The sequence below is a fragment of the Choloepus didactylus genome, chromosome 15 (assembly GCF_015220235.1).
Source record: "Choloepus didactylus isolate mChoDid1 chromosome 15, mChoDid1.pri, whole genome shotgun sequence".
Taxonomy (NCBI): Eukaryota; Metazoa; Chordata; class Mammalia; order Pilosa; family Megalonychidae; genus Choloepus; species Choloepus didactylus.
In genome coordinates, this window is record NC_051321.1 from 88589558 (window position 1) to 88603753 (window position 14196).

Here is a 14196-nt window from a genome sequence, read left to right on the forward strand (position 1 = left end):
AGCCAAGGTGTACACTTGGGGTTGGGTCCTTTAGACGGTCCCTGCTGGGCTCTGGCGCAGGGGCTTGGAGCAGGGCCGGAGTCAGTGTCCACGATCTGGGGCACCCGGCCCTCGCCTCCTGGACCCTGGTGGTCCCTTGTGGTGGGCAGCCTGAGGGGAAGAGGATCCAGGTGGAATGCCAGTGGGTAGGAGCCTGGAGGGGACCCAGACCCAGCCCAGCCCTCGGCCACCCCCATTCTCTGCCCAGCCAGCTGGACAGTGACCGTGGCCCTTCCACAGGGAAAGAACCAGAGTCCTGCCCCCGTCCGCAGCACCAGAAGACTCCGTAGCACCAGAGCACCCCCTACCACCAAGACCTCACCAAAGACCCCCGCAACAGACCCACTCGAGCCTTACCCTGAAACGACCATGGAGACGACTACCACCATGGCTCCCATGGTGATTGTGACCAAATTGTCCAACAAATACACCCAGATTTACTTGGTCGCCGCCATGGTCATGCTGTTGGCCATGCTGCTGATGCCGTTCATCACCTGTTACGAGTCCAGACTGGTGAGTGCCCCTCCTCAGCCGCCCCCTACCCCGGGGGCAAGTCCTGCCAGCTGCCAGGTGGTCCCAGGAGCCCCCCGAAGCACAGGCTCTGTCCTCCCCACACTGGAGCCCAGAGGGAACCTGGGCAGCTCCCAGCCTCCTTTCCTGGCTGCCATGGGGCATCCTGAGGATGCTCTGCCCTCTGGGCCAGGCCTGTCCCGGTGCCCACAGTCTGGGGTCTGGACGGTAGGTGATGGGGACACTCAACCCTCCTGGGGGGGCGGCAAGTGGTCAGTGTGGAGCAGAGCAGGTGCACGGGGACAGAGATGAGTGCTCCTGGGGTCAGGGGTCAGAAGTCTGTGAGTGGGTCTGGGAGGAGCCTTCCCCGAGAGCTGGAGGAAGAAAGAAGAGAGCAGGGTGTGCAGGGGAGGGCACCCACAGAGGACATGCAGTCGGTCTCTGCTCAGGAGGAGCTGTGAGGAGGGAAGGCCTGGGAGGGGACTGTCCCCGAAGGGATCACAGCTTGTGAGGGCTACACGGGGTGGGTGGTCTAACCCTGGTCTGCCCCATGCTCTAATCTGTGGTCTAAACCTGGTCTGCCCTGTGCTCTAACCTGTGTTCTGCTCTATGGTCTGCCTTGTGGCTCCAGATCAGGTTCCCATCCTGCCTGCAGATGCTGAGGGTAAGTTTCTGTCTTTTTATCATCCCGTCTCCACAAGATGCTTGGGCTGACAATGACCCTGCTGGGTGCTGTGCCTCCATCAGGGACTGGGCCCCTCAGCCTGCCTGGTGTGCACCCAGCCCTCCAGGTCCCCATGACAAATAGAGAAACTGAGGCTCAGGGGCACCCTTGCTATCCACAGCACCATAGGCATCATAAGCCAAGGTTTAAACACCAAAGCCTGTGGTCTAACCTGTAGTCTAACCGTGGTCTGCCCTGTGGTTTAACCTGTGGTCTAACCCTGGTCTAACCTGTGGTCTAACCTGTGGTCTAACCTGTGCTGCCCCATCCTCTAACCTGTGGTCTAACTCTGGTCTGCCCCGTGGTCTAACCTGTGGTCTAACTCTGGTCTGCCCCATGGTCTAACCTGTGGTCTAGCCCTGGTCTGCCCCATGCTCTAACCTGTGGTCTAACCCTGATCTAACCTGTGGTCTAACCCTGTGCTGCCCTGTGGTCTGACCTGTGCTCTAACCCTGGTCTACCCCATGGTCTAACCCATGGTCTAAGCCTGGGCTGCCCCATGGTCTAATCTGTGGTCTAATGATGGTCTGCCCCATGCTCTGACCTGTGGTCTAACCCTGGTCTGCCCCATGGTCTAACCTGTGGTCTAACCCTGGTCTGCCCCATCCTCTAACCTGTGGTCTAACCCAGGTCTGCCCCATGGTCTAACCTGTGGTCTAACCCTGGTCTGCCCCGTGGTCTAACCTGTGGTCTAACCCTGGTCTGCCCTGTGCTCTAACCTGTGTTCTGCTCTATGGTCTGCCTTGTGGCTCCAGATCAGGTTCCCATCCTGCCTGCAGATGCTGAGGGTAAGTTTCTGTCTTTTTATCATCCCGTCTCCACAAGATGCTTGGGCTGACAATGACCCTGCTGGGTGCTGTGCCTCCATCAGGGACTGGGCCCCTCAGCCTGCCTGGTGTGCACCCAGCCCTCCAGGTCCCCATGACAAATAGAGAAACTGAGGCTCAGGGGCACCCTTGCTATCCACAGCACCATAGGCATCATAAGCCAAGGTTTAAACACCAAAGCCTGTGGTCTAACCTGTAGTCTAACCGTGGTCTGCCCTGTGGTTTAACCTGTGGTCTAACCCTGGTCTAACCTGTGGTCTAACCTGTGGTCTAACCTGTGCTGCCCCATCCTCTAACCTGTGGTCTAACTCTGGTCTGCCCCGTGGTCTAACCTGTGGTCTAACTCTGGTCTGCCCCATGGTCTAACCTGTGGTCTAGCCCTGGTCTGCCCCATGCTCTAACCTGTGGTCTAACCCTGATCTAACCTGTGGTCTAACCCTGTGCTGCCCTGTGGTCTGACCTGTGCTCTAACCCTGGTCTACCCCATGGTCTAACCCATGGTCTAAGCCTGGGCTGCCCCACGGTCTAATCTGTGGTCTAATGATGGTCTGCCCCATGCTCTGACCTGTGGTCTAACCCTGGTCTGCCCCATGGTCTAACCTGTGGTCTAACCCTGGTCTGCCCCATCCTCTAACCTGTGGTCTAACCCAGGTCTGCCCCATGGTCTAACCTGTGGTCTAACCCTGGTCTGCCCCGTGGTCTAACCTGTGGTCTAACCCTGGTCTGCCCTGTGCTCTAACCTGTGTTCTGCTCTATGGTCTGCCCTGTGGCTCCAGACCAGGTTCCCATCCTGCCCGCAGATGCTGAGGGCAAATTTCTGTCTTTTTATCATTCTAGCTCAAAAAGCCATCACCACCACCACCACCACCGCCTAAGGTAAGTCTTGGCTCCGCCATCCTCTTGTGAGCAGGTCTGTTGTGCACTGAGCCTTCCAGTAGCCTGAAGAGATGTTGGCCCTCCCTGACCCAGGAGCGGCTACTTCCCTGTGCAAGGAGCCAGAAAAAAGAGGACGGTGCCAGGGGCAGGGAAAGGCTCCTGGCTCTTGCTGTGTCCTTGCCTTAATCCCTGTCCCCTGGTAGGGTGGAGGGGCCTGGCTGGGGTCAGCCTGTAGGGCCTGCAGGGCTGAGGAGGGTGAGGCACCCTTACCTAGCACAGAGATGTGAGGGGGACCCACCCAGGGGACCCAGGATCAGGGGCCCAGGTTCAGGGGACTGGGCTGTGGGACCCGGGCTCTGCTCTGAGCAGGCCGTGCTGCCCGGAGCTGCCCAGCATGGACCTTGGGAATCAGACCTTTCAAAGACCATCCGGTGGCTGCAGGGGAGTCACCTGCCCGTGCACGAACCCCTGGCAGCACCCAGGACCTGGTGTCCTCATTTACCGAGGCTGCGATGACAAGTACCACCTCCAGTTGGCTTCAACAGGAATTTAGTTTCTCTGGGTTGTGGAGACCAGAAGGCAAAATCAAGGTCTCGCCAGGCCATGCTTCCTCCTGGAGTCTGTAGCATCCTGGTGCTTGCTTGCCGCCATCCTTGGGGTTCCCTGACTGGCCTCTCTGCCCCTGCCACAGGGCTGTGTCCTTGGTCTCTTCCCATGGCTTCCGCTGACTTCTGGTTTTGGGTTTCCTCTGACTGATGGAGTCCAAATGTCCTCTCTTTATGAGGCCTCCAGTAATTTGGGCAATGGCCCACACAGGTTCTCTGTGGCCAACTTTGACTAGTAACCTCATAGTTTCTATTTACAAATGGGCTTGCCCCCAGAGGAACATGGATGGAGTCTGGAACACCTCATTTCTGGGGTGCATGATTCAGTCCCCAGCACAGGGCACAGCCTCAAGGCAAAGCCCCTGCCACCAGGGGGGCCTCAGGAGGAGAAAGGGGAGAGGGGAGAGGGGAGATTTGCTGGCATTTGGGGGATGAGCCACACATGCAAGGCCAGAGGGGTTGGCTTGTTTGCCCCAGAGGGTGCTCACTGTGGCCTGGGGGCTACTTGATGGGAATCCCGGGCCCCTCACACCTCGTGCAGTTTTTCTTTCATTCATTCACAAATGTTTGCTGAGTGGCTGCACCAGGTCACCCCAGCTCCATCAACCAGGAGCAGACAGATGACTGTGCTTCTCTTCCCAGGAGAAAGTGCGCGGGCCGCAGTGTCCCATCATGATTTTCCCTTGCTGTGGATGCTCCAGAAATAGCTGCTCAAGGCACACGGAGGTAGGAGGGTGCCCCTCACTCCTGGCTGGGGCAGGGGAGAGGGTGATGGCTCAGGGTGCACAGGCCTGGCCGGAAGGCTGTGCTAGGGGCAGGCGAGTATCCTGGGTGCCTGACTCTATCCCTGGGGGCTGGGGGCCGGGGGTGGACCAAAGCAGGAGGGTTGAGCCCCCAGGTGCTGCGAGGGTGCCCAGGGCCTGGCTCCCCCCACCCCCACCTGGTCTCTGGGTGCTGGCAGCAGGCCCACAGGTGCTGTAGTCCTCAGCTCTGCGGTGGCTCAGGTTTCAAACTCAGGCCAGCGGGTGGAGGGAAAACAGACGAATCACAAAGAGGGCTGACCGGGTCAGAGAAATAAAGAGAAGTCCTGAGCAGCCATTGCCAACATCCGTACTACTCTCCAGAAGTGTCCTGGCTGCCCGACCCTGACCGTGGCCCTTTAAGGCAGAGTGAGGCCCAGAGCCGGCTGCTGGCCTCATGGCCGGTGACACGGGGACCAGGGCTGCCTGGAGGGGGGCCCAGGGGGAGAAGCCCCAAACCCCAGTGACCTGAGCTGGGGTGTGTGACCTGGGAACCCACGTCCAAGCCTTTCACCACCAGGGACCCCCGTCCCCAGGACGTGCTACCCACCCCCTCCCCGGGTCAGGAGAGCTCAGCCAGGCTGAAGGGAATGGGGCGGTGTGGCTGGAGAGGGCCCTGGTGGCTGGTGTGGAGGGGGCAAGACCCGAGTCTCTGCCTGGCCCGGCCTCCCCCTGTCCGGCTCCTGCGTCTGCTCTGTGGCCCACCCAGTGCTCCCTCCTGGGCTGCTCGCTCCCCTGGGGCCCCGGAAGGCCCCAGAACAGCCAGCCCTGCCCCTGTCCTGACCCGGTGACCTGCTCCAGCCTGCAGGGCACAGGCACCCCCTGCCCTGGCCGGGTCAGGCCCCCCAAGGTGCTGTGTCCTCCCCTGGCCCAGGCTCCTTTCTGGACTGTTCTCTCTCTTTCTCCACCCCCAGGGTCAGGAACCTGCCCCAGAGCCGGGCATGGACCTCTCACCTCTTCCCACCTGCCCCTCTCCTTGGTCAGCCCCTCCCCTGTTCAGGCCTCCCTCCCCCTCCTTGAGCTCCTGCCCAGACCCCCATGCCCCTCTCATGTTCCCCCTCAGGAACCCCTCATCCTTCCTCATGTAGCTCCTCCAATTTCTGAACTTGTCCTCTAAAAGGAGCCCCTGAATTCTCCCCTCTCCCCAACAAAAATAGTTTTGTTCCAGATTCTAAGACTGTGACCTACAGTGACCCCCTCCCCCTGCCCCTGCTTCCCGCAAACACCCTGGCTGCCAGGCTCCTGCCCCCAGGACTTGGTGCGTGTTCTTGGGGCCCAGCCAGGGGTCCCTGATGCTTTCCGGACATTCCATCCATGCCTGCAGCTTCCTCACGCCACGTCTTCTTTGCAGGGCGAGCAGGACCACCTGTGGTTTCTTATTAATCAAGATTGTGAACCAGTGCAAACGATGAAGCCCTCGTCCGAGATGGTGAGCAGGCGTGGGAGGCTCCCTGCGGGTGGAACAGCCCCTGCCAGTGCCTTTCACTCATGACAGTCGCCCATGGGTGGGTCAGGAAGCTGTGCCCAGCCCCTGCCAGGACAGAGGGTCCAGCCCTGGGGAATGGGCTTGGGTGCATCCAGGCAGGGTCTGACGTGGCCACCAGCTTGCTCTTTGTTGCAGTCTCTGGGGAATGGAGGCCATCGGCTCTAGTGGTCCTGGCTCCTGTCCCTTCCCCGTGCACGTCTAGCCCTGTGGGCCTGCTGGCTTTATGCCATCTGAGAGATGGGCCCTGGTGGGACACTCGGGGCACAGGAGTGGGAGGCAGTTTATCCCACCCCTAGTGTTTTCTGGCCAACCCTAACTGGTTTTTACCAGGTTGTAAAGAAACTTCCTCTATCCTTGCCTTGAAATCATGCATGAACTACATTGCTGAGGCTCTAAAAACTTATGTAACTTCCCTGACATTTTACAGCCAGGAAGCAATCAGTTCAGCTGTCCACTGGCCTGGGGCTGGAACCTAACTTCTGGGCCCACCTGCCTACTTGTTCACAAAGCGGTCACTGTTCTGTACCTCCCTGATGTGGACACTGAGGTTCTGACGTTTAGTGGTGGGCTCTGCATTACAGGTGATGGAGAGAGGTGGCAGAACTTTAAAATTGATCCCAGGCTTGTCCTGCTGCAGAGCCCATGTTTGTACTCACTGCCAGGATGATCATTGGAAATTTCTGTAAAGTGCTTCTTTCTATAGTGTAATGTGTACGTGCCAAACATTTGTGGATTTTAGTCTATATTCCAATTTTTTCAAGTGTCCAAATAATGTTCTTTTAGACATCTTCTCCCCCATTATTAAGTCCAGTCCAGGATCATGTATTGCATTTAATTGCCATTGTCTTTTTAGCTCTCCTTCTCTTTTTTAATTGCAGTAACATATATACAACCTAAAATTCCCCTTCTCAACCCCTCCAAAGCAAACCGTTCAGTGGCATGAATCACATCCACGATGTTGTGCTACCCTCATCACCATCATTTGCTGAACTGTTTTCATCATGCCAAACAGAAACCCTACACCCATTATACTTTAATTCCCCATTCCCTCTTCCCTCACCCCTTTAAATATGTACTCTCATTTGTGTCACTATGATTTTGCATGTTCTAATTCATATAAGTGGGATCACACAGTATCTATCCTTTGGTTTCTGGCTTATTTCACTCAATGTCTGTCTTCAAGTTTCATCCATGTTGTCACATGTGTCAGAACTTCATGCCTCTTTAAGGGTGAATAATAATCCATTGTATGTATGTACCACATTTTGTTTGTTCATTCATCTGTTGATGAACACTTGGGTTGTTCCCACCTTTTGGTTATGGTGAATAATGGTGCACTGAATGCTGGTGTACCAATGTCTGTTTGACTCCCTGCTTTCAGTTCTTTGGAGTTTATACCTAGAAGTGGGATTGCCAGGTCATATGATACTTCTATGTTTATCTTTTCGAAGAACCACCAAACTGCTTTCCACAACATCTGCACCATGTTCATTCCCACCAATTATGTACGAGAGTTCCTGTTTCTTCACTTCCTTGCCAGAACTTGTAACTTTCTGTTTTCTTTTTAATTAAAGCCATTCTAATGAGTGTAAGGTATGGTATCTCATTCTGGTTTTGATTTGCATTTCCCTAATGGTTGGCAATATTGAACATCTTTTCATGTGCTTATTGGTCAATTGTATATCTTCTTTTGAGAAATGTACATTCAAGTTCTTTGCCCATTTTTTAATAGGGTGGTTTGTTTTTTTGTTGTTAAGTTGTAGGATTTATTTATATATTCTGGATATCAAGCCCTTATCAGTTAGCTATATGGTTTCCAAATGTTTACTTCAATTTTGTAGATTGTCTTTTCACTTTCTCAATAATATCCTTTGATGCACAAATGTTTTAAATGTTGAAGAAATCCATTTAATCTAATTTTTCTTTTCTTGCTGCTGCTCATGCTTTTGGTATGATGTCTGTGAATGCATTGCCTAAGATACTGTCTATTCTACAGTAAGATCCATATGCACTTGGGAATAATGTGTATTATGCTGTTTGGGGGAGAAGTATTCTCTATTTGTCAAGTCTAGTTGGTTTAGAGTATTATTATTCAAGTCACCCATTCTCTTCAGTCTAGAGATTCTAATCATTATTGGAAGTGGTATATGAAAGTCTTCTACTATTAATGAAGAACTGTCTGCTTTTCCCTTCAAATCTATCCATATTTGCTTCACATATTTGGCAGCTCTGCTGCTGGGTGCACAGATGAATACTTCTTGATGAATTGACCCTTTTGTCAATATGTACTGTATTTCCTTTGATCCTGGTAACAGTTTTTTACTTTGTCTGTTTTATCAGATATTAGTATAGTATATTGGTACATTAGTATGCTTTATTAGTATAACCACACTGGATCTCTAATCCTACTTGTGTCTGAATTTAAAGAGAATCTCTTATTAGCCACATATAATTGGGCCATGTGCTTTTATCCACTCTTCCAATTTCTGCCTTTTATGTAGAGAGTTTAAACCCATTTACATTTAAAGTAACTACTGATATTTCAGGATCTTCTTCTACCATTTTGTTATTTGGATTTTGTAATTCTTATTCCTTTTTTGTTCCTCAATTCTTCCTCACTGCCTTCTTTTGTGTTTATTTGACCTTTCACCTTGAACCAGTTAGAATTCTTTCTCATTTTCTTCCATGTATATTCTTCTGATATATATTGTAGTTATCTTGGGTCTTAAATTTAACATTCTAAATCTTTAACAATCCTGTTTAGTTTAATACCAACTTAATTTTAACAGCATGTACAAACTGTTCTTTAGCCCTCTGTCCCACTCACACCCTTTATTTTATGTTGTCACAAATTATATCTTTATACATTGTGTCCCAAACCATAGGTTTATCATTGCTTTTATGTATTTGCATTTTGGATCCTGTAAGAAGTAAAAATTGGAAGTATAAACAAAAAACACAAAAGCACTGATGTTTATAATTAACTATGTAGTTAGCTTTGTGAGAGATCTTTATTTTATACAGTTCTGATCTAATGTTGAGTGACCTTTTGCTTTCAATCTGAAGAACTCCCTTTAGTACTTCTTGTAGTGTAAATCTAAAAGTGACAAACTGCCTCTGCTTTTGTTTATCTTGGAATTTCTTAATCCTTCCCTCATTTTTGAAAGACAGTCAAAACTATGTCATCCTGCTGCCTTCTTGCCTCCATGGTTTTTGATGAGAAATTGGCACTTAATCTTATTTGAGTCTCCCTTGTACATGATTTGTTGTTTCCCTCTTGCCATTTTCAGAATTCTCTTTTTATCTTTGGCATTCAACACTTTCATAATATGTGCAGTTGTGGATCATTTTGAGTTTATCCTGTTTGTAGTTCATTGTAATTCTTGGATGTGTATATGCATGTCTTTCCTTAAATTTGGGTAGTCTTCATGCATTACTTCTTCAAATATTCTCTCTGCCCCTTTCTCTCTGTCTTCTTCTGGGAATCCCATTCTGCATACAGTGGTGCACTTGATGTCCCACAAGTCTCTTAGTCTCTCAGTTCCCTTTTCTTCATTCTTTTCCTTTCTGTCCCTCAGCCTAAATAATTTCAATCATATTATCTTCAAATTCACAGATTCTTTCTTCTTCTAGATCCAATCTGCTTTTGAGCCCATCAAAGGAATTTTTCATTTCCATTATTGTGGCCTTCAGTCCCAGTAATCCTGTTTGGTTCCTTTTTATAATTTCTCTTTATTGAAATTCTCATTTTCTTCATATATCATTTTCATGATATCCTTTAGTTCTTTATCCTTGTTTTCCATTAGCTCCTTGGGCATGTTTAGGATCACTTTATGGAAATCTTTGGTGCCCCAAATCAAGTCTTATTTGTTAATGGTTTCTGATGTTTTATCTTGTGTCTATGAATGAGCCATCAATTCCTGTTTCTTTGTCTAGCTTGTAATCTTCAGTTGTGCACTGGGTATTTTAATAGTTTAATGTGTTAAACCTGAAATTAAATCCCTAGACTTTCTGTTCCTTAAGTTTGTATCCAACTAGTTTATGGCAGAGATTTCCTTGAATTCAAGGAGCTAACAAAAACAAACAAGCAAAAAATCCTTTCCAGGTATACACAAATTGGCTCTGTTGGTTGGTTGGTGTGGTCATTCAGAGTTCAGCCCTCCTAAAAATAGACTTGAAAAACAGACCAAGGCAAGATCACAGGATCCACTCCAGTTTTTATGAGTATGGATCTTGTCCTGCACATGCACTTTTGTCCTTAGGAATTCCCCCATTTACACAGATCCAAATCCTATTTCTCTCTAGGAAATAGTCCTTCCTTCCAGTTGTGACACTGCATCATATATCTTAAAGCTGTTTATCCTTTTCCAAAGATGGCAGTGGTTCTTAGACTGATTTAGCTGTCTGTGAGCTCTTTCTGCAAGCAGGTAAAGTTCTTGGATGGTGAGCCAGAAAGGAGTGTCCTGCTTCAGTCCTTCAGGATGCCATGAAACAGATTGGCACAGACACACATGAACACTATTACGTACACTGAACTGAAAAATTAGGGGTACAGGAAGGCCAGCAACAGTGCCATGAGGATTTCCTCCTGTTTTTAGTGTCCTTTTCCTTGATTCAGTGCTTATGCAATCACTGCAACCCTTAAACATTTTCCAGAGTTCTAAGGAAGATGGTTCTGCCAGTTTTTGCTTGTCATTTGAAGATTAGTTGGGGGAAATGGAACCTGAAGCATCTCACTCCACCATCTTACTGATGTCACTCCTAGATCCACAATGAATCTTAAGTGGCTACATACTTGGAAATCTAAAACCAGCATTTTCTTCAGTGGTTTGCGGGGTCTGTAATTTTATCGTGGGTTTTCTGCCTGACCATCCTGGGCAAATGTGTCACTTTCCTATGGCTGCTTTGACAAATTACACAAACTCAGTGGTTTAATGGCTTTTCTTTGCTGATCAAGGGGTTGGCAGGGCAGCCCTCCCTCTGGAGGCTATAGGGGAGAAGCTGGTTGCTTGCCTTTTCTAGCTTCCAAAGCTTCTTTCCATGCCTTCCATGGACCCTTCCTCCTTTTACAAAGCTGGCACTGTAGCATCTTCAGGTGTCTCTCTGCTTCCAGCATCTTACTGCTTTTCTCGTGTAGTCAAACCTCATTCTGCCTTCCTCTTACAAGGGCCTTGCAATGACATTTAGGGCCCATCTGGAACGTCCAGGATTCTCCCCCCATCTCAAGGTCCTGCATTTCCCCACACCTGCAGAGTCCCTTTTGCCACAAGGTACATTTAGGGTTCACACAATGAGGACCTAGTCATCCTTGGGGGCCAATATTCAGCCACCAAAATGGGAACTTCCCCAAGAGCAGGGACAGCCTTGGTTTTCAGACTTTGCTCAGTGTTTGGCACCTGACAGCCTCAAAGTTCACAAACAGGAAAGACTGAAGGTTTGTGTGGACATGCAAGATGGTGGCCCCTGGTGCGGGACTAAGGATGGTGGACAAGGATCACACTGGGGGCCTTTTCTTGGCCACTACTGCTGAGGCCTGCCTACCTTGGGGACTAGGAGTGGGTTTTGTTTAAAAGCAATTTCTGTGGTCTTTGAGAAACTGCTTGCTGGAAGTGAGCTGGGGTCTGGGGGAGGCTGGGTGGTCTCTCTTCTCCCAGGTGTGCTGCATGAAGGAGTGGGGAGACTCTTCCTCCAGGCACTCTCCCTGGCACTTTTGGGGGTCTTTGGTAAAGGTTGGGGTCCTTTGCAAGCCCAATGTGGGGAGGGGCAGAGATGACAGTAAAATCAGACCAGTGGATGCCACAGATGGACAGATACTGCTGTCTGTCCTGGAGGGTCTCGATCATCTTCCTCACAAAACAGTGGGGCAGGTCCCTCTGCCTTTAGGGTCCACTGGGGCTCCTGCCTCTGGGGCCCACCCATCAGCCTCCTGCAGTCCCCACCCTGGCCCAGGGAGCCTCTGAGCCCATCTGGGTCACCCTTCAGTAGGCACTCACTGAGGGTCTTCAGGTGCTGAGGCCCAAGCTGGGCAATACGGGGCACTGGAGGGAAGTCAGTCTTCACCCTTGTTCTGAAGGCTCCCAGGTCATGGGGGAGCAGCAAGGTCAGAGGTCAGAACACCTAAGGCTCCCTGGAGAGGGCAGAAGGGTGGTGGTCAAATCTCATCCCCAAGTGAGGATTGAGGCTGGAGGCCAGCACCCCAGGGAGGGGACAAACATCAACAAAATCCCTGTCTATGGTCCAGGTGGGTCCCGAGCCAACCCCCCAGACCAAGGGAACCACAGCCTGTGCTCCCAGATGGAATGTCTTCTCCATGACCTTCTGTCTCTTCTTCCACCCCACAGGGGAGGTGCCTCTCCACTCCAGCAGAGATCCCAGGCATGCCGATGGTCTGTCCTTCCCCATCTGCCCACAGTGTTGCCGCTCTCTGCCCTCCTACTCCCAGCCCTCCAGGATGCTGCCACTCATCCCTCCCAGCTCCTGGGCACTCCCTGCTTGCCCTTTGGTAGCCCTACCCCCAAAGCCCAAAAGCTGAAGTGCCAAGCAGTTAAGATGGTTAAGCTTGCTGAGCTGGACCCACAGTTTACAGTCAATGGTGCTGGCATTTATGCTGATTATTAAAAGAGTTCATTAGCTGGTGAGAGTTGCTGTCCTGAACGAGATGTGTTTATGCTACATCTGCTGGAAAAAGCATCCAGGGGTCCCGTGGGTGCTGGACACAGACTGTGCCCCTAGCAGCATCCTTGTTTTCATCTGCCTCCAGGGGCTGTGATGTGGGGGGTCTCTTGCCAAATTCTGCTCTTTGAGAACAGCCCAAAGAGCATTTGACACATGAATCCAATCCTGTGTTTCCTCCCACCCCCAAATGTTTTGCTAAGAGAAACATTTGAATTTCTCATCTCCTTCACTCTGTGTCCTGCATTTCCAATTCTGGCTTCCCCAATTCTGAATATGTCAGAAAAGGAGGTGAGAATCCCCAAAGGACATGAGCTTGGAGTGTGACTTCTCTGTCCTGGTGCCCCAAACTGTCCTCATTCCCAGGGGAATTTCATCAGGTCCTCTCCACTCCTCTAGAGAAGAAAAGTGGCCCCCATCTGTGTTCCAGCTGCCACTGTTGGAGAATCCATGCCTGGCAAGGAACAAGGATGAGTTTTAGCATGCAACATCTTCCCCCCAGGTGTGAGCCCACAGTCTCCATGTAACTGCCCAATCACCAGGCCCACGGGTCCCTGGGAACTGGCACAGGGTCCCTGAGCCCCTCCAGAGGGTCTCCAAAGGTGGCTGTGACTGAGGACAGCCTGTCATTCCAAACAATCTTCCTAGTTAAGAAACTAAACTACTCTGAACCCCAGTCCCCATCCTCTTGAATGCTACAGCTCTACCTTTCAGGTGAGTCACTGTAAGGCAAGAACAGGGAAAACTATGGCAGGTTTTGGTGTTTAATCAATATTGGTTGAGTCAGATGACTACTGAGGGAGATAAGCATAATTTCTCCTGTTTTTGAAGACCAAAGTTTTTCTGGAGGTGCATATATGTTTGTATGTGGGGAATATTTGCAAACTTACCCTAAGTCACATAACTTGTAATCTTCAAAGCATTCATGTCTGGGAGTTGTTGTTTCTTTTGGGAGCCCCCACCCACTTCCCTGCCCCAGACCCTCCTGTGCAGCTGAGCTTCTAACCCCATTTGTGTCCAGCCAGGTCCCAGGATGGGGGTGGAGAGAGCACTTCCCACCACACCCTCCCAGGCCTGTCCTGTCTGCCAGCAAATGGTCTCCCAAGTTGGGTAGAGGAAGGTCATTCCCATGACAAAATGCCAGGCACAGGTCAGAGTCAGGACTGTGGGGCAGAACTTGAAGCCCTGCGGATGGGACTTGGCAGTTCATTTGTGGCCCCAGCTGTGTCCCTGCATGTCTAGATGGCCTTTACTGACCCCTGTACAAATGTTCCCTGGGTGGCCATGTCACAATGCACAGATGCATGGAGTGCTGGAAAAGCAGGCTGGGGATCACAGGTGTTCTGCGAATCAGGGATAACATGCTTATTGTACTCATGATGCTAAGAAAGGGATGTGATGCCTTTTTATTAGGAAAGAAGGGGTTAAGGGAGGTGACATCAGCAAAGATGGTAGGGTAAGATGCTCTGGGTGAATGCCATCCTCTTTCCCCCAAACAGTGAAAAAACAAGTTGCAATGGTTGGAACCAACTCTCCCAGAACTCTGGACATCATTCAGTAGTGAACAGCAACCATCAGATGAAGGGTCTGTGTGGCAGCACAGGTTCATGCAGTGGGTCCCCTTTAGTGCATCTGCATGTCCACCCACTCGCTCATG

At 50.7% G+C, this 14196-nt stretch overlaps 1 protein-coding gene across 3 annotated transcripts; it reads left to right on the forward strand.

Annotated features, from left to right (window-relative positions):
* Positions 1–257: 257 nt before the first annotated feature.
* LOC119510253 (anthrax toxin receptor-like) lies at positions 258–12495 on the forward strand. Of its 3 annotated transcripts, XM_037804472.1 has the most exons (7): positions 258–552; positions 1181–1213; positions 2029–2061; positions 2938–2976; positions 4224–4307; positions 5733–5810; positions 12209–12495. In XM_037804472.1, exons 1-7 carry the CDS (start codon positions 409–411, stop codon positions 12371–12373), a joined length of 576 nt encoding a protein of 191 aa, XP_037660400.1. In that variant the 5' UTR covers positions 258–408; the 3' UTR covers positions 12374–12495. The 3 variants fall into 3 exon arrangements, with proteins under 3 accessions (XP_037660400.1, XP_037660402.1, XP_037660401.1); XM_037804474.1 differs by lacking the exon at positions 2029–2061; XM_037804473.1 differs by lacking the exon at positions 1181–1213.
* Positions 12496–14196: the final 1701 nt, after the last annotated feature.